General features: G+C 41.3%; 1 protein-coding gene across 1 annotated transcript; it reads right to left on the reverse strand.

Moving 5' to 3' along the window:
- Positions 1 to 646: 646 nt before the first annotated feature.
- Positions 647 to 19000, reverse strand: HPSE (heparanase). The gene is made up of 12 exons (XM_013955143.2): positions 18718 to 19000; positions 16468 to 16613; positions 14763 to 14888; positions 14189 to 14362; positions 13543 to 13714; positions 13085 to 13132; positions 9606 to 9699; positions 8859 to 8965; positions 7587 to 7701; positions 5620 to 5738; positions 5080 to 5226; positions 647 to 4185 (listed from the first exon to the last, which is right to left on the reverse strand). The coding sequence occupies exons 1-12, from the start codon at positions 18912 to 18914 to the stop codon at positions 4026 to 4028; spliced, it is 1605 nt and encodes a 534-aa protein (XP_013810597.2). The 5' UTR covers positions 18915 to 19000; the 3' UTR covers positions 647 to 4025.
- Positions 19001 to 20380: the final 1380 nt, after the last annotated feature.

The following is a 20380-nucleotide window of genomic DNA, read 5'->3' on the forward strand; positions in this document are numbered from 1 at the left end:
GCTTTAGCTGGCGTTTGCTTTGAGCAATAAACACCAAATAAGCACCTGAGATTAATAACAGAACAATCAAATGCATGCATTTAGCTAATAATGGCTTTAATATTTAGTCATTGTACTTTGGCATCTCACTAAAAGTTTTCATACTATTTTTACTACTGTGTTTCTTCAGAGCCTTTAATGCTATTTGTTAAATTTGTATAGATTGTCCCATGGTGTCAGCATAAATCTGATCTCACAAAAGTGTTCCAGACATTAGGTAGTAAAACATTTATGATTTCATAAATGCCGTTCACATCTCTGCCCTCATTCTCTCAGTTCTCACATTATCTTATCTGAGGTAATGAACAAACTTCATGACTTGCATGGGGAATATTTGGTGTTAAGACAGAACCATAAATGGTTCAGCTTGTATGGCATAGTTTCAGTGATAAAATTTTTCTTAGAATTACTCATGAAAGTTTCTTACAAAGTACAATGTTTCTGTAATGCAACATCATGAATTAAATAACCTAAGGCGCATTCCACAGTTCCTGTCAGCTTTAAGGACTGACATTGACCAAACCCAAAACAAACCATTTTGAAATTTTAATTCCCCCAAATGTAGACTACCAGGAGGAAGTAGAAAAACAATATAATAAAGGAGTGTCTTCCACATTTTTCCATTCACTGTTCAAATGAGCAATGCTCCACAGCAGCAAGCAATTCACAAAGGACAGTAAAAAAAAGCTAGTGAACTCTGATTAAACAAAACTATTGGAGACTTCTGTTCCCTTTCACAATCACAGGTTTAGGCTGCATGGGATTTAGTCAGGTATGGACGAGTACATGAAGTGTATTTAAACAGTACGTTACAGAGGGCAGCAGCTGAGTCCCAGCAGTGAGCAACTCACGGCCTTTCTCCCCACCTTGCACGGCTTGAAGCAGAGTCTAGTTGTTTGAGGAGCAAAGCTGTCATCTCACAGTTGAATAAAGCTGATGAGGCTCCTCCTGCAGTTTCAACTGATATGTGACCCACACCCCAAGTGGCTGCGGCACGAGAGGAGGCACCAGCCCAGCAAGAGAGAACTTGTACAGATCCTCTCAGTTCGCCTCCGATACTCACAGAGAGGCGAGTGCCATGCCAAAGCACATGTAAATCCTGCTGTTTCTAGTGATGTGTCCTGGAGAACATGTGGAGAGCAAGTCCCAGCAGATCTCTGGACTATCTTTAAGGAGCTCATGAAAGCAATTTAGAAAAGCAAACTTTTTATCAATAGATTTGTATTCACTATAGCACAGCGTGGCCCCTCACTGAAAAGCATGTAGGCAATTGCACATTGAGTTTGATAATCATCAAAGGGTATTAAGGCCCCACAGTCTTGTTCTACTCAAATGCAAGTTGATGGTCAAATTCTCACCAATTTCAAAGAGACTATTTCCTTATTTTTGCATGCATAAAACAACACACTGTATAAAAGCTTTATGACTCAAGTTACTCCACCTTCCAGTAACTCATTTACAGTAAATCCAAGACCAGTAATCCAAGTTCCAGGGTCAAAAATGTAAAAGAAAACAGAAATGCAGATGAAGATACAATCATATTTCATGGTATCACTTTTTTTTGTTTCCCCTACATACAAGATTGGAATCCTAAGGCTTATAAAAACACAAGGAAAAAAGCCCTTCAGTTAAGATGCCAATGCAGTAGTGAAGTGTTGTGGCAGGTAGGTCTCATGACAGAAGTGCTAGCCTAGAAACTATTGATAGTTAGATATTGATAGACTATTGATATTAACTCTCTTTGTATACTTATATTAATCATTTAAATTCCTAGTCTCCTCTCATTTTGTTTGTACAGAGGTAACAAGATCTATTTCATGGTATCAGTATGCTAAAGAGGAGTCTTAAAAAAAAGGAAAACTACCAAAAGCTAATATAAATTACTTTAATAAAAATATTCAAATATAAAAGTCGCATACAAGCATTAAAATAAACAAAGCTGTTAAAACGTTCTAAAAAGAAGCTACCAGGCAAAGAATAAATTTTATGTCTAAGTTGTAACACTTCATATTCACAGATCTAAGATTTTTTTCCCTATCACCTTATGCTGTCCATTTACTTCTCCTGTTGAACTTGGACAATGTAAATAAAAACTTAACCTGCCTGATTTTTCTTTTTGGTCTGTATTACTTCCTGGTATATAAGCCTTTGCACAATGCTGCTACATTGGAGATGCAAATATACCTTTGATGCATTTGAAGTTAAACATAACCTATATATTGTGGCAATTTTTGATCGCAGCTTCATAAGCCTATTTATCAATTCTGTGTTTATAAAGCCTTTTTATTAAAATAATTCAACCTCCTTGCCACCCTGCACTGGAATTCCATTTAGCTGGTAGCACCCTTTTAAAGCTTAAGAAGGGAGATACAGTTGTGTGTTATTTTCTCCTCCCATGCTCAAAATATCATAAGGAGATGGGAACAGCATAGGTTATATTTTCAAGAAAAATTTGAACTCTTTTGCTAAGTTGCACGTTTACAGTATGTTTATGAGAGAAAAAAGAGCCTGTGGTACACCGAACCCACAAAAAGGTGTGAATAGAGAAGCATGTGCAGAGAGAAAAATAAGTGGCTCAGAGAGCTGGCCATGAGCAGAAATGTCTAGCTGAAACTTCTCTCTCCTGAAAAAAGGAGTCTTTACGTGGCTCAGTAAGGCAATGAGGTGGCTTCTGCATCCCAGCGGCAGAAAATGGGTTGGTTTATCTGGCAGCCAGATTTATTCTCAGCATGCTACGAAGACCACCGAAAGCTTTCTGATGACTTCAGTGGTTTTAGGTTCCCATTTCCTTAAGGACAGGACAAGAGATGCTCAATCAAAACAAAACAAAACAAACCCCAAAAAACAGCCTTCAGGACTGACAAAGTGAGGAAAAAGCACAGTTACGTGAAGGTGAATTTTTTTCAACTAGGCAAGCTTCTGACCAGAAAAGCAGCTTCAAAGGTGATGATTTTTGCATTAATCAATGGAGTAATGAGCCCGCACTATGCAAAGCACTGTCCTGCACTAAAAAAGATCATTTCTTGGAGCAGCGATGTGTCCCTCTCCTCCCCAGGAGATCAGCTTTTAAAGCAATACTGACTGCAGGCTGTTCTGAAGGAGCAACAGTGTTTTATTTGTCAAGAAACGTGTGTTTGGAAAATGCAAAGCTACAGCTCCATCTTGTGACCCGACTATCATAACTTAGGAGACATGTGTGGACAAGTTATATCAGCCAGGGAGCTGCCCAAAATCTGATGGCAGTTTTTACTTCTCTGAACAGCATTTTCCCTGATTTCATTTCCCATTCAGACGTTCCACCTTGTTTTTTTTATGCATCCCTGGCTTTTTTTGTCCCTCCCAAAGTGATTGCCAGTCGACGAGAGAAGCCAAGCTGTGAGCAGCCTTGAGATCAAAGAAGTCCATAGCTGTGAACCCACAGTTAACAGCTACAAAAATCCCAAGCTGTCGGGTATTTCTTGTGTACACTGCAAGCAAAACCACGTGTGTGTGTGTGTGTGTGTGTGTGTGTGTGTGTAAAGCTGTCCTAACCTTTTCTGAAGAAAAGTTTTTAGATCAACTGCTCTGAAAACTGTGCTTACATAAACTAGGAAATAAGGGTATGGTGAAATTTCTGGCTGGCAGACCTGAAATTGCAGTGTGAAACATTTGCACAATTGCAGTGAAAAAACATACGCAGTTTAACATACGGAATAGAGAAGGGTCTTGCTATCAAATGTACTTATGCAGGCCAGACAAAGAAAAAAAACCCTCCATCTGGGGCTTCTGTACTTGAAAATTTGCTCTTAAAGCTCAGCAAGTATGTGTTTTACATACAAACTATACAGTATGACTTCATGTCTACCCCACAAACAATACCAGTGCCACCAGCAGATTTGAATCGATTGCCAGAATTAGATCTCACTATAGAAATGTGAATTTCTAGCATCAAACTTAATTACTAGCCAACTGCTACTACAGTTATCCTGCAAGCGTGCATTCGACATTTAAATGCAAGCAATAGCTTTGGCGTTTTTGATAACATAAAACCCATAAGAAAAAGCTGGAAGGCCGAGAATACTCCCTGGACCAAGGGGTTTTTCATTAAGTGCTGGCAGCATTTTGTCATCCACCATCCTTAGGACACGGCCATTCAACTGAATAGACCTAGAGAAAGAGAGAGAGAGATGGTTGTGGCAGCTGTTTTTTGTTTGCCATCAAGTGCAAATACCTCTTGAAATTCAACTGCAAACAAGCAAGTACAAAGCTTCCTAACCAATTTGGCACATAGCATAAACCTTCCCTTAAGGCTTTACATATATATATATACAGATACACCATATATCTACAGTATCTATTGCACTCACACAGCAAGTATTCACTTAAGAGTAGTATTACAGCAAAGTTGAAAAGTAATTGTTTCTTATTCATATACTCAAATTAACTATAGAACAGACTTTGAAAAGTACAAATGCAAGTTCTTTTTCTCCTGCAAATGCTAGTATATGTCGTACACATTGGCACTGGAAGGATCTGTGCTTTGGATGTGAAAGATATACTAGCATTTGCAGGAAAAAAAAACCAACTTGGTTATCACTGTCAGTACTCTGGACCAGAGTACTGTTTTTGTTACCAGCTTTTTGTTTTGCTGATTTACAGCAATGCGTTGGATCAATATCAGATTTTGTATGGTTAACGCTTGTAGTATTGACACAACATGCTGCTGTAAATCAGGAGCGAACACCACTGAAAGCAATATACCTACTCTTGTTCAAAATAAAAAGGTCATTAGGCTCTGGTCCAGAGCACTGACAGTCTACTGGAGAGTTAGCATCAAACAACTGCCATCATACCTTAGCAAGGTTTTAGTGGCCTGATTTTAGGATACCTGATTTAACAGGAGTCAGACCTTACCTAAAAAAAAAAAAAAAGGCAACAACAACAGAAAAACAGAATGATAACCTTGCTTTTTATCTTACAGGTTGAAAAGTATTGTTTTAGAGGCTATCTGCATGCTAATCACAATACTCTCTATAGAGGGAAGAGGAACTGTGTCCTTACCTGGAAAGTATGTTCTCTTTCCCATGAGGTAGTAGAAGGTATTCATCTACATGCTTGCTAGACAAGTCATTAGGTAGCTGCAAATATCTGGTAGCATTGTAGAGGTTTAAAGCAAACAATGTAACATCTCCTTCTCTGTACTTTGGGCTGAAAAGCAAGAGAAAAATTGCAATGATGATCAGACAATAAAGAAGTTGTGCAGAATCCAGGTGTTGTTCACAGCAGGGTCACCAGAGACAGCCGTGGCCCCACCGCCAGGGACAGGACGAGCGTCCATGAGTATCCTGACAAACAGTACAGCTGGCTGCTGGGAAAGGGGGGCCCACGTGTGCCAGAGATGGGCGCTCGCAGGGAAAGGATCTACTGCTGCTTTTATGTGTCATGGACAGCAAGGAATTAAAAAAAGGACACAGAGCAGATCAAGACTCAGAATATAGGATGGGCCGGAGATGGGAGACATCTCTCTCGCAAGTCTGGAGCCAAGATTTGGTAATTTCTAAACGCTATCCAGGCAATCTCTGTAGAAACAAAAATGCTTACTGGTGGGTGTTTGTGCAATGAAGGTACACGCGGAGCTTCTTCTGGTCGGCTCCCTTTAGGCTAACACGCAGCACCTTGGTGCCAACCAGATTCTTGTATAACAGTGAAAGCCAATAGTCCTGTGTAACAAAACACATGTGCACTTATATCCACTGTGTATACTAAATTCATATTTATCATTCTTATTCTCCCTTCCCCACCCCTCCAGCAAGATGTTGGTGGAAAGACTAAGTTCAGAAAATATTTTTACTTTTGAAAGACTGCAGCTGCCAACAGGGAAGCACTGTGTGCTGACAGAAATCTATGTTTCCTTAAAAATCACGTGAAAAAGTTGGAAGCCAAAAGCACTCCCTGAGCTGAGCGCTTTCTCATAAAGCATCCAAATGGTTTTGTCATCCACATTCTTCTTAATGTAACATTCGTTTTGCTGGTAACTTCAGCATTTTTCCCTTTAAGTTTCTACTTGGCCAAGGTTTTTTTCATCAGATTTATTTAAATTCACATAAATAATATAGCAAAAAAGAAAATTGTGTCTCCAAGTTGCAAAATGCTTCTGTTTGCAAGGTACATTCGGAGTCACTTTGCTCTTCGTATGCTGATCTAGGAGAGCTCCTTTTTTAGAGAGAGAGGGTTTGATTTTGGGAATGCTCTGCCCTTTCAGCAGAGGGCCAAGCTCCCTGGAGTTTGATGGGAACCCATGAGGGATGAGTTACCCTTTATGCAGGGATATTTGTGCCTGACACACCAACGCTGAATCAGGACTAGTCCCCTGACTTTCATGCAGTTAGATGACACGGTGCTTTTAATTAGGTCTTAGAGGATGAATTCTGAATGCAAGTCAAGAGTAAATCCACTGAAGTCCTAAAATGATGCCAACTTAAAAGTGTTGTAAGAGCAGGATGATGCTTGCTGTGAAGAGCTCATTTTTCCAGCTCTGCTTTTTCTTGAATCTTGACTGCTGATTTTGCTCTATTAACTCTGTAACCATAACAGGGGAAAATGTGGCCTTTGGTTAGGCCTAGTAGATGTATTTTGGAAAGTCATTTCTTTGATCAAAACTCCAGCAGAGGATTATGCTAAAGCTGATATCTTTCAAAGAGAGCTTCTTTCAGCATTTTTTTTTTGTTTTGTTTTGAAGCTTTCCTAGAAGGAAAGCTGTAATGTTTCTCTCTTGTCTAACTCACCACAGACCCAGGGAAGTGACTTTTCCTATTGGCCTGCTTGCTCAGTCCATTTGTATGGAGACACAGCCTGTTGATATTGTTTAGCATCCTATTCATTTCAGTGCTATGTAAAATTGACTGCTCTGCTTTGGATTTCCATACCTTTGAAGTATTATTTGGTTTATTAGCATCTTTACTGTCTGTAGATGAAAATAAGACACATCCTTTCAGTCTAAATCTATTTTAAATTGGGGGGGGGGAGGGGGAGTAACAAGTTCTTCCATCCCTGACAACTTGCTCCCTGGCGTAGGGACCATCTGAAACCACAGGACAGAACAACTCCATATGTTGGTTTCCTTTGTTAGATGTGCTTTACAAGCCTGTAAAAATCACAACTTGGAAGCAGAAAAATGGGAGGAAAGGGAAAAAAAAGTTATCTTCTCATCCAGAGGTAAGTGCTGTTAGCACAAAAGAGCATGCTATAAATACACAAAGAGAATGTCATATTCAATAACGGTGTTTGATCATAGCAACATGTTATTCTAAATAAATTAAACTATGCTAAATGCACCTTTTCACTTGCTTATGCTTCAGTCACTATTTGGCTCATATGTGACCCAAGAAATGCTTATTCTTAATTTCATATTATGTTGTTTTTCACTTGTGATGTAATTTATATTTTTCCTACAAAATCTGTTGCTATCTTGTGTTGTAAAAATAGCTATCTTCTTTTTGCACATCAGATTTTGTCTGTACATAAGTACATAAAGCATTAAAATACTGTTAGTGGGATTGTATACATACTGGCAAAGGTTCAAAATTTGCATCCACCAGATGATAGGTTCCTGCTCCAAAGAACACCTGTCTCATCACCACATCAATTCCCTGCCTGGCTGAGAGTCCAAGTTTGTCCAGCCACCTGCCAAAAAATGAGGCAAACAACATGCAAATAAAGTTGCAGACCTAAGCTGTACTCTATTGCCTCTCTCAGACAGAGATGGGAAGTAGAAAAGAAAGAATTAAGACTTAGTGCTGACATTTGCTTAAAATCATGCAACTAAATCAAATTCAAAATTTGCAGTGATTACCTTAGAAATTAATTTCAGACTGCATCTGACTTGCAGCCCAATTTTATGGAAAAACTTAAATTCCCTTATTGCTGTCCTTACCCTGAGAAACAAGATACAGACAATGGAAACCAACAACAGCATGTGCTCTTGAACTGCCCAAAGGCATAAAAATTGAGAAATCATCACAGCAAATGACAAGGTTGTCTGTGATTACTAGGCTTTGACTTGCTGACCCATAAGGCCGTGCTGAAAAAATCATTCTGCCTTCTAGGAGGGAAAAAATACATTGCAAAATTGTTTTTGTTAATCTTCAAAGAGTCAACCACACATACCAATGCTATTTTATATGCCTGAATCTGCAAACAGATCATTTGAAGTGCTAAGAAAAGTGTGAGTTCCTTTTTTTTTTTTTTTTTCTTCACTTCAAATTGCTAAATCTGGCATCCTTGGAGAAAATGTAGACATTACTTTGGTTAATTATTTCACAGTAGTCAAAGTGTGACACAGAAAAAGGACACATATGTCATGAAGAGCTTCCGGTCTTTGCAAAAGGATGAAGTTTATGTTATAGACTCTAGGACAGAAATGGGACGTTTTCATGCTTTTATTTCCCAATTTCCTAGTGGAATCTGATGTTATCTGTCTATACATCAAACCTGAAGTGTGACGTAAGCATCTACTTGAAAGGTATGAAGGTTACTTGCTGATGTACAACCGCTCATCTTCTACATCATCTAAAAAGTCAGAGGAAGAGGTTTTTCCTGTCTGGCATTTATGCAGTGCCCTGTGGCAGTAACAGCATCAGTCACTGTTCTCAGGCTCTGGGGACCAGCTAGCTCAAACGCAACAAGCTTTGGTCTGTGAATACAGGATTGTTACTGTGGTTTTGGGAAGCAAAATCGAGTCCTACTGACCCAGCGATGTAGTGGGCATTTAGAGGCCCCAAACTGGCATTTCTTTAACCATATAAAAATGTATAATTTATAACACGTGCTATTTTACTCACATAAAACCAGCGACATATGTATTGGACAGTTTGGGAGCTCCACCTCCATACGCTGAGCTGGTTTCTCCTAACCAGACTTTTTTACTGGGTACGGTTCCATCGACAATCTGATTAGTATTGTGTAGGAAAGAAAAGAAGGAGAACAATAATTAAATTTATGGCTTCTAAAATAATCAACATTCAAAATTCTGTGCTTCAGCCAAATGCCTAGGTATGCCATTTGCATTTAATGGGTGGTAACATTGACTGAGGCAGGATGTCACAGAAATTTTGATCAACAGGACTAGAAAAGCAGATTTTTCTTCCAAGAAGTCACATCTACTCATTTAGAACTAGGAAAACATCACTTAATAAGAATCAGGTTCTGTAAGCCTTCTCATGCTGAGTAGCATTATACTCTAAATTGTCCTGTTCTCAGGATCTCTAAGTACTGTGAAATGTGAGCAAAGGGGAGGAGGGAAATATGATCCTAAATTGCATCTCTGCCCAGTGATTAAACTGATGAATCAGAATTTTGTAGGTTTGTGAAGTTTCTAGCATCATGTATAGTGGATAGCAGACTATTTCTCTTGAGTACACCTATTAGCAGTATTGTTAAAACATGCTTTTGAATATTTACACTGACAGTGGCATCCGAGCTTTGAGGATCCTTATTATTGCTAGCTGAGCAGCTCTATTTTATTCAGGATTCTGTTCTGCTAATACCACAGTAACTGAATGTGTGAACAACTGAACAGGGTGTTGCACCTCAAGGACATCACGTATAGCTGTGGCAAAGGTATCCAGCACTTCTGGGCTCAAGAAATCCTCTCTTGTAGCACTTCGTCCATTTACATAGTAACTGAAATTGGAAGAAAGAACAGTCAAAACTAAGGAAAAATTCTACCACTGGTACAAAACAACAGAAGAACTCAGTTGCTCAATACATTTATTCACATCATCACTCTTGTTCTGTCCGGTTTTTAATTTTTTTTTGCCAAATGTGTAGGTATGCCATTTATGTTTAAGGGACTTTCAGATAGGGTTACATTGACTAAGGCAGGATTTCACAGAAATTTTGATCAACAGAACTAGAAGCAACAGATTTTTTTCCCCAAGAAATCACATTACTCATTTAGAATCAGAAAAATGTCACTTAAGAGTCAGGTTCTGTATATCTTCTCATGCTGCGTAGTATTATACTGCTATATGATAACTTGCTTTACAGTATGAAATTAAATATTAAAAAAAACCAGATTCTAACTTTTCACTTTCTGTTGGAGTATTTTGGCAATTTGGAGGGGATTGGGATGGAGGCATCCCTATGGGATGCAGTTTACTCTTCAGTATGTCCTGCCATGAGCAGAAGAGCTTTTAAGTCTGATTTGTCTGAATAAAAAAATGGGAAATCAGGATCTGAGGTTTAAGCATTTTATTAGGTTAGCATTTCATTCAGTCCTCACAGAGGTAGCTGAGGTCTTCCAGCCACAATAGGAAGCTAAAACCTGATAATCCTAAATTGATAAAGAAAATTAAACATGTCAGTTTAAAGCAAAGATGGCTAAAAGGCCAGAATTTTAAGATCCTTTGTATGCAGCCCAGTAAGGAGCAAGGATACAATTTGTGGCTTGCTAGCAGCTCATTTTTGCAAAATAAATTCAAGCATGTAAATCTGTTCCCACCTAATGCTGAAGCTCGCTGTGCTGCATTTGACTCAAAAAAACCAAACCAAACCAAACCGAAAAAAACAGCATCAAAATCAACTTCAGCTACACAGCATTTAATTGCAGGTGCTGCGAGGACAAACTTACACCACCAAAACTGAAAAATCAAATGCCAGTTTGTGGGGCTTCATTCCTCACTTCAGCACTTTAGAATAGAGTGTCCTGAAAAAAATGACACAGGAATGAAAGAATCAGAAAACTATTGCTATTTACGTACTGAGCTGGATCTGAAAGAATTGTGTGCACATCCAGTTCTGTCTCCTGGAGAACAAATTTAGCTCAGCAGATGAAGCTAGGATCAGTTTTCTATGTGGTAAAGGTTAGTTAAGGTTTTTTTCTTATATTAAATAGGCACAAAGAAAAAAAAAAGGCAGAGTTTAAAGCATCAGCTAACAAGGCTGCTGTTGTATTCTTTATTTACAAAGAGTTGGCTCAGAGTCACTGAAGAGATCTAGGATTTTCTTTTAGTGAGCCAAACTTTCACTTGTACAGATGCAGCATTTCTAAACCCAACAAGAGTGCTGACGTAACAGAAACTTGCTTCAGTTTCTCAGGCCAACCACCTAGAGGCGGTTTAAAATGTTGTGCCATTAGAGTGGGAAAATAACACAGAAAGCTAAAATATTCTTTTTTTTTGCAATAAGGTAATTCATCCTGTGATGCAGCCCTCTGATTTTGCTGTGTGTGATGCTGGGTACATGAGACCTGTGTCTCCATGTGAAAGACAGAGGTGCGACATTAAAACCTCTCCTGCCTCTGAGTCAAAAATTAACATCGGTCTGAGTTGTTTTCTTCGGTCACAGTTACAATCTGAAAAAAATCCTTCCATAGGTGGTGCACAAAGTTTCCTTTTGCCATTGCAAGTGGCCTGCAGAAATGCAGCAGAGTAGTGTCGTTGCTTCTACACTCTGCAGCCTGCCATGGAGACCCTGATGCCCTCGAGGAGGACAGTTTCCCAAGTCACCTCTTACTAATGATGTTCACTCACTCTTAAAGGCTATATAATCTGAAAACATCTGAACTAAAAGACCCCAGAGCTTTAATTACAGAAGGGTGCGACTTGTCTGGGGAGGAATGCCGCGGAACGAGCTCAAAGACAAATTTTGAGACTGTGAACTTGCATAAACTCAGACAACTGGTAGATAGGATCCCACGGTTAGTCCAAGGAGGAAAAACATCCAGGAGAACTGTGGATCTTTACAAGAACTGTATTAGGGACTCAAGAATAAGAAACATCGGTGTAGATGTAAGAAACTAATGGGGCTAAATTGTGAGCTCTTCAGTCACCTCCCAAACATGAAGGAAGCACGTGGAAAGTGAAAACCAGCTCAAATTACAAAAGATGGGAAAAAGAACCACATATACAGGAAGAAAAAAAAATCAGGCCAAAGCACAAAATGGGATATGGTGAGTAATGGACACAAAGAGTAGCAAAAATTCATTCAGCAAGGTGGAAAGAGCTACTCTAATTTTTTAGTGAAGAAGGAAAACCTTCACTGCTGAGGCCAAGCACTTGCCATGCTCTAACTAAAGCTTAGCCTCGCTACTGGAAGTACAGATCTCTCTTTGCTTTAAGGGACATATTTTTCCTTGCAGCTGTTCAACAACATTACCATCCAGTTTGCTCCATGCATTTCTAAAAGGTAGACAAAAGCATGATTCCAGAGCCAGAGGACTTGGTTGAAATAGCCTGCCCTTGAAATATAAGCCCCCAGGTGCAGATGATGAGGTCGCAACACATTCACACAGAGAATGTCCCATTTCCTTTAGCATTAGGTACATTTTTGCAAAGCACATTTTAGAAATGAATGTGTGTAGACACATCACTGTGCTATTCACTCCCCTCTGCTGTGCCTGTCTAAGCAGGAGAACTCTTTTCCCTGTAAAAACAGTTTGTGCTTTCTGGAATGCAGCTCTTCTGCCAAATAAGCCCGAGCTGCCTAGCTTTCCTCCCAACTGTCACCTCTGCTTCCCGTTGGAAGGTATATTTTACTGGAAATTGGTAACATTTGAAATAACCAGAGCAGCTGCTTCGTTTGAAGATTTCCCTAGCTGTTCATAGCTGTTGCAACGTAACATAGGCAGAAAGACCACCACCACTGTCAAAACTCTGCTCATCTGGGGAAGTACCATTATCCAGCTCCTTGCACCTCCACTCTGAGAAATAAAGCTGCCATTTCTCTTTATTACCGACCCTATTTCCATTTTTCTCAGTGTAAGTATTTAGCAAGCAAAAGGACCTTGTACATGTCATTTCCATCACTGCTATGCCTATGTTATAAATTCCTGGCAGTGCTTTCAGTTTTGTGCACTAACTAGCCTCTCCAGGCACTTCTTGCATTTCTATATTATGCTCCCTCAAGTAATCTGCTTATTCGGAGCAAAGGAGGCATACAGAGTGGCACACAAGGAACCATTTGAATTGGTATTTCCTTCCCTCCCCTTCCCATCAATAAGTTTAAATCCACATTTCATGAAAAATTATTTGTTAAGCAAGCAACTGGACATCTGAGTTGGACTTACTGGTGCCAAGTGACAGAATCAATCACCTTCCCTCCCGATTTCAGGAAGCTGCGAACAAAGAGGACAGGGTTGTTGGGAGGGTTAATTTATGTTTGTGCAACACAGAGATTCCTAGGGTGAAAAGTCTAGCTTGGCACTAGAGCCAGTGATTAGTTGAAAGACATGTGGATCAGTGAGGTACTGCTAATGTCTTAGTTGCAACTAGCTGAGGAGTTTAAGCTTAAGATCTTGCATGCAGGTAAGATTTCAGTCATCCTCAGTCCAAAAATCAATGATTCTAATTTAAGAAAAAAATCAAAACAAATCAGTTCTCAGCTAAATTGGATTTATCTGTATTGTTCCTCCTTAATAGTGTCTCTGAATTTGTGCAAATCCTCGATTGTACCTCCTGCGTGCAGCTGCAAGCGGGCGACCACGGCTCTGCACCAACTCACCCGGTGGCTCCCACTTCCCCTCACCTCCGCAGCAGCTTCTGTGTGTGCTTTCGTGGCCGTCCCACATCAGGACCGTAGAGTTTCGATTGACGGTAGAGGGTATAGTTATTCAACAGGTGACGTAAGCGAATGAAATCTTGTCCTAGCTGGAAACCGTCAATGTAAATGCCAGACTTCTTCCTGAAACTGTTTGGTTCTGGGAGAGAGACATGCACATCAATACCCATGCCTAGTCTTGGGAGACAAAATACCAACCATCTATGGCTTCGCACTATATTGTACAGTATTTGAAAGAGATTGTTATTTGATACTGAAAGAGTGCACTGCAGTGAGATATTACATTCTCCAGCACTCTGTCCAAGCTAGTCTGCGTAAACAACGCTCTGCACTTGATGGAGCATCTTTCATCTGGGAACCTCGGAGTGTTTTCGGGAGCGATGAATTCATCTCCAGCCATTCAGTCACTGGGCCTTCCGCCACCTCTCTCCACATCAATTAAGGCCTTAATATTTTCCCAGTAAAATATTACCTTGCTCTTTTGGGCATCATCCAAAACGTGCTCTTACAAGCACATTGCTCTGAAAACAGCCCATACCTCATGGCAGCACATTTCCAGCCCACCGCAGTGGGCTGCCTGCTTCTCTTGCCCACAGACACATTTCGTACTTACCATTCCCCAGTTCCCAGGACATGTTGTACCTCTGAGATGCACAGTAATCCAACAGCAGCTGAGCATTTGAATTGTCCCACTGAAGGCCATTTTTCCTCAACAAGGCATTGAGCCCAAAGATCAGATGAAGCTGTGAACAATTTGCAAAGCTGTACAGGATGTCCACTGTATTTCCTGCATGATGGAGAAGCACCGGGGAGACCATTTATTTCAAAGGTCCAGTGTGCTAGTTGATTTAAAGCCAAATTAAAATCTGCATTGTATGCATTTAACCCGGTGCTGTAGATATGTAGGCTTTCAGAGCCAAACCAGAGAACCCAGCTCCAGTAAAGCTTGTTAAACATTACCCTGCAAGATGCTGAGATTTGCCTAACTCCTGCAGTGACCAAATAGTATTAAATACAAAACAAGAAGACAGAGAGTAGGGTAAGATTTTTTAGAAACATCTCAATGACTTAGACAAACCTTAATTTTTGGTGTCAGCTCCTAACTGCCCATGACACTTTTACCATGGAACAGAGATTTGCAATCTCTTAGTTATAAATTCCAGTGTAAGAATCCATCAAAATCTTACTTGTAATGGTGGTGTTTTTGTGCTTTTTCCGGTACTGTTCCTTAAGAATTAATGTCTCCTGGGTGGGCCACTGGGCAAGTAGTAGCTCCTCAACAGCTGAAAACCCAGATCTTAATCCACAAGCCTCTGTAAGACAGAATAAAGCGTGACAGCAATAAACCCATGGCAAGGGTTCAGTGTGCGAAGGGCTGTGTCCCTCATCAAGAAACGTAACTAGTTTATGTAGGGCTGAGAGCCAGTCCTGCATTTCTATCGAACTCGTCCCTACTTTCATGACCAATATAATAATCACATGGAAGAGGAGGACTGAATTGATATATATGTGTGTGTATATGTATGTGTGTGTGTGCAGATATGTGTGTATATATATTTACGTATGACCCCATTTAAGGTGATGGAGATGGAAAGAGGAAAAAAAAGTCTAAACTGGGCTTCTGGAAGCTCATATAACTTTTGGCCGTAACCTGCTAACCTGTTTTCATTAGAGAGCCCCTCTGGAAACCACTGGAAATCATGACTAAGAAGCGCAGGCCATGGTGCCCAGACAGGCATGGCACTGGAGGAGCAGATAAACAACCTCCGTACAACAATACCACATGGTTAATAGCTCTTATTGCTTAAGAGAGATATAAAGCACCACTTCCTGTTCTATGTGATGAGAACTGTTGGCAGCATTTCCTGTTTCATGCAGTAAGAACTGCTGACTGTATTACAAGATTCAGATTAAAACCCTGGCAGAAGTCTGCAGACATGTTCCGTTTCTCTTCATACGTAATTTTTTTTTTTTTTTTTTTTTTTAAGTATGAAAACCCATGGAGGATCACACAATAAACCAAAGAGGAAGTTAAAAGCAGGCCAAAGTTACAAATATTCAAAGAGGAGCAGGGTATTTGAGAAAGTGGTATAGGGTGAAAATAATACTTGACTTCCAAACCGAACATCACCCATTAGTATCTATATACAAAAGGCTACTCAATGTTTTTTCACATAAAACAACTCTAGAATGCTTTATATATTTCACAAAATTTGAGGAGGAAATTAACTTTAATTTAGTGAATGTAAAGGAAAAATATTTGCACACAAGGACCAAACATAAGTGAAGTTCATCAGGGCGGGGTCAGTTTACACTTATTTTTTAGGAATGCAATGCAGTACTGCTCACTGTCAGCCTAACTCTGATTTTGGGAAAGCTAGACAAAACAATCACTTTGCTCTCAGCAGATTATTACTTTCAGCCAGTACTTTGTTTTCTGGATGAAACTACAATTTTTGAGCTGACCTTGGCTGGCTCCCAGACGGTGGGAGAGTTACAAACGCTGCGGTGGCATCACAGAAATGAGTATCGGGCAGCAAAGTTGCAGCAGATACCGAATACATGAGGGATGTGTTTTGCAACTTTCCTCATTTTCACAGGGACCCTGACAGAGCTCATTATTTTAATCATGCTGGAGGAAAGGAGAGATTGACAGATTGTGGAGAATTTAGGGAATTGTGTAAGGCAGGGAAGAGAGAGACATGGAGAGGTCCCAAAACAGAACAAGGTCAAAGCGGAGACAAGTCTGGAAGATCCTTACAGAAGGGAGCAATCCTGAATCAGTGGAGAAGCACGAATGCTGCAGTCACACATTTGCTGCATCTGCAGCACACTTTGAAGCAATTATTTTATTAGTTAAACTACAGATTGTTTCATTCGCATCTACTTTACCTTGCTTCACCTGAAGTTCCCAAATGATTTTCTCTTCTAAAGTTGAATCCTTGTTGGGATCGAAAATCAGAAAATCTGTTTTGGTGCCACCAAATCTCAGGAAGCCTGGGGACAAGGCTCTCGCAAGGGTGCGCAGTTTGGGATTGCTGAGGGAAGAGTATCAAGAAATGGAAGAGACATTATAGTCAGACTAACTCATACTGAGTGTGCCATCTCATGCCTCTCGTGTACCTGTATTCCCAGTACTCTGTTTTATATAAAAGGGTCATTGCTAGGTCAAGGGACTAGGAGAGCTTGAAGGAGTTGGTAAGTGAGGGAGATGCGCTCCAGGGATCACGCTCACTGGTGAGGAGCTGAGTCATGGGCGGTGGGCAAAGTAAGAGAGCATTTTGAGAACAGGCATTTTTCTCCCCTAGATGTTTTTGGTTTTGTTTAGACAAAACTAACATACCAGTCCCATGAGAAGCTGGATGTAAAACTGACTTTACACCATCATTCCCAGTTTCCCTAAACTACAGCCAAATCAAATGCTTTTGTACCAAAGAGAAGAAAAGAGTCCATGTTGGGACTAACATTAGTTTAATTAAGCAGACTTAAAACACAGCATAAGCTATACTTTTGTGACTTGCATGAAATGAGCAGGGTGCACACCACTTAAACCTAGCCTTTGCTAGGGGAAACAGAGAGAGAGAGGCATCAAGATGACATCTGATACACAAGCAATATCACTACTCTGAGGAGATCTGGTGCTGATTACTGCCCACCAACAACTTCCTGCTCACAGTGACAAACTGAGCAAAGCTCAGGGCTGCATCCGCTGGCTTCTGGCCCGATCCTACTCTGCTGCTGCCAGAAGGTCTAAAGGTTGCAGACTCAACCTCTTTCAAACTAGGTGGTATCACCCTCCCCCCACCTTGGCAAGGAGGAAAAGATGAACGAGGTAGGATGAGGAAAATCAAAAGGACTAAAGAAAGAAGATGGGACTGAAAAATGGGATCAAAGGAAAGAAATAAAATAGCTTCAAAAATTATAGAATCAAAAGGAAGAAAGAACAGGTTAAAAAAAATAAGAGTAAAAGCAGGAAAAAGGAAGGCAAGAGAGATCAGAGCCAACAGGATAGACAAGGAACATCACCGCTTGGTAGTCTTGAATTGTTCAAAGTGTTACCAAAGGAGGGAAGAAAAAAAAAAAAGAAAAATAGAGAGCTTCATTTTTAGGAACTGTATATTTGGCCTCAGTTGTGACAGACCCTCCTTGGCCTTTATTAGAGTTGACTTTAAGTCAACAGCTCCCTGGCAAATGTTTCCAAAACTACACTAGGACTCAGATCATTTTCTTACCTTGTAGAGTGGAAGGGCAAGAAGCCCCTGGCCCCCAGCCTGGCCACACGTAACCCGCTCTGCTCAGCATCTGAAAATTTCCCTCTCCTTCCAGTCTGGTAGCAAGGCTGCTCCCCTCCTGAGTTTATCCCTACATCTTTTTCAGTGAGTATCATCAAAGCATGTCTTCTCCCCATCTAACTACTTCTTCTCCAGTTCCCTCAGCAAAAGGTCACAGAGTAGTCAGCACTGATGACAGATACCAGCTTGCTGTCCTGGGACAATTAAATAGCTTATTTAATCTCAAAGCAGACTGGGCAATCATAACTTCTATTCCACAGTGAAACCTCCCAAGTCTCCCCCATCTAAAGCTTCAGGGGGTGAGGGTCCCCTACCATCCTTTAGCTATTTCAGTACCTTATGTATCTTAAAGACACCAAATCGAACAAGGCCAGTGCAGGTTACATGGCTTTTGGATTGCAGATTTTGAGCGTTGATTACTAAAGCTGTTACTAGTAACTCACCTACAGCTGCCCAGTTCCTCCTTTGTGGGATCCCTCTTACTTCTCCATTTGAAAGTAGCTTCTTCTTTCTACTCTGCATTTACCCAAGCAGTGGGTATGAGCTGCATCCCAAAGTGCAGAGACACAACCTAGCTCCAAAATTGTAAAGCTGTGTCTCATTTCTGTAAGGGACCAGAGCAAAGCTGTGAAGGATGGTTGGCCTTTCCTCAGTCAGTGCCAGGGTCGCTGGAAGAAGGAGAGGTTCAGAGAGGGTCTCCCCTCTCAGCACCCCTTTCTGCTAAGGAGCAGGGCGAGAAGAGCAGGGGGCTGGGGAAAAAGAAATTTTCACGAGACAGAAGAGGCACAGCCTTGCTGGGTGCTGCAGGAAGGGAAGAAGAAGAGGGAGGAGGCAAACACCTGTCCCTTACCTCAAGAAGGTGACATATCTTGGGTCCTGAGCCAGGCTGGCATCCAGGGTGAGAGACAGGAAGGCTGGGCTGACTTCCCTGAGAGGTCGTCCCCGCAGCCCGAGGCTCAGCACTGCCACCTTCGACTCCCGCAAGGTGTCCGGCGGCTGGCTCAGGGCTTGCCCGGGCAGCAAGCAGAGCAGCTGCAGCAGGAGCATCCTTCTCAGGGCTGCTCAGCGGGACCGGTGAGCCGGGCCGAGCCTCGCGGGACCGCCGGGCTGCCGCCTGCGCCCCGGCGGGAAAGGGATGCAGCTCGCCTCCGTGCGCGGCTCGACTCTGCTCTTCCTGCTGCTGCGCTCCCGCTCCATGCCAGCCCCGCTGGGAACGCCAGGAAACCACCCCCTTGAGCGCGTGGCGGGGAGGCTGGCCGCGTCCCGGGCACGGCACGCACGCTCCCACGGCTCGCAGGGGGAAGCGGAAGGGCCAGCAGGCAGCCGTACCCGCTGCGGGCATTGCCGCTGCAAAAGGATGCTGCTCTCTTTGCTCGGGCAAAGATTTTTACCGCCCTTCCCTCCCCAAACACACCCCTCGATAGCGATCTCATCTGCCCAAGCGACTTTCAAGGGTCTTGCACCTCACCCAAGCAGAACAAGAGGCAGGTAAAAGACTTTGATCCTTGTTGCCTGCTTCTGCATGGGGAGGGGATCGCTACTCTTAAGAAGTACTCTCGGGAAGTACAGTGTATATAAATGGGGCTGCGACATCCAACCCTTTGCTACAATACCATCTCCTTTGGCAGTATCCATTCTTAGCAGAAAGCACTATTCTGAATTAATTCACCCCAGTCATACTTGTGGTATTGCATAATATCATAGTATAAAAACATTTAAAGTATTTTTCAACAGTTATGTTTAACGTGACCAGTACAACTCAGAAAGCCCATCCATATCGGTTCTGACTTCAAACTTCTTTTACCTGGCTCATTTTGAAATGGTGGTTTGCTAAAACACACTGCAAATTGCCAAATACTTATCTATTATAGTATAAATGTCCAGCACTTCCTACAGTCACATAAATAAGTCGGGGAATTAATCAGCCTGGCTCAAGTGCACACTTGTCTGTTCTTTCCTGTTCCTGCTTGCTCTAAATTTTTGTACCATGCAATTCACTGACAGATTAAGATAGACCAAACAGTGACACTCCTGGCTGTCTCAATATCTGACTCAGTATAATGCTTCCAATTTTAGTGCTACACCTCCAATTATATGTCTACACCTCTAGGAAGGGCTGGAATGAATCACTCTTTATGAAGTACCTGTCAGAGTAATAATTCATATATCAGTGGATGATTGAAGTGTCACATGAATTACCCAACCCTATGAACAAACCTAGTATTTAAGAAATTAAATAAATACATGACAAATCATTGTGGCAAACCACTATTAAAGACACTACTACAGATACAGAAAATATTAATAGCTGTCAGCTGAGATACAGCCTGTGCACAATTATTTCTGCTGGAATTCACTAGACTTGCCCCTTCAATTCTTAAAACAGGGTTCTTTGTACAGAGATGCTTTGAATCAGTTTTCATCACTCTCTGCCTTTCTCACTGCACGGGCACAAAATCTGCGTTCCAAATGGTGAATGCTGTTATGGATTCAATCCATATATTGCAGACAGT

Source organism: Apteryx mantelli, chromosome 5 (assembly GCF_036417845.1).
Source record: "Apteryx mantelli isolate bAptMan1 chromosome 5, bAptMan1.hap1, whole genome shotgun sequence".
Lineage (NCBI taxonomy): Eukaryota > Metazoa > Chordata > Aves > Apterygiformes > Apterygidae > Apteryx > Apteryx mantelli.

What these genes read in the sequence shown, in the direction of transcription:
- HPSE (XM_013955143.2), bottom strand. Translation starts at nt 18,914, where the DNA reads ATGCTCCTGCTGCAGCTGCTCTGCTTGCTGCCCGGGCAAGCCCTGAGC. An exon ending in ACACAGAAGCTGCTGCGGAG is followed by an intron (nt 13,133 to 13,542) that starts GTGAGGGGAAGT and finishes CTTTGTTCGCAG; the next exon opens with CTTCCTGAAATCGGGAGGGA. An exon ending in CATTGCACAAACACCCACCA is followed by an intron (nt 5,227 to 5,619) that starts GTAAGCATTTTT and finishes CTTGCTTTTCAG; the next exon opens with CCCAAAGTACAGAGAAGGAG.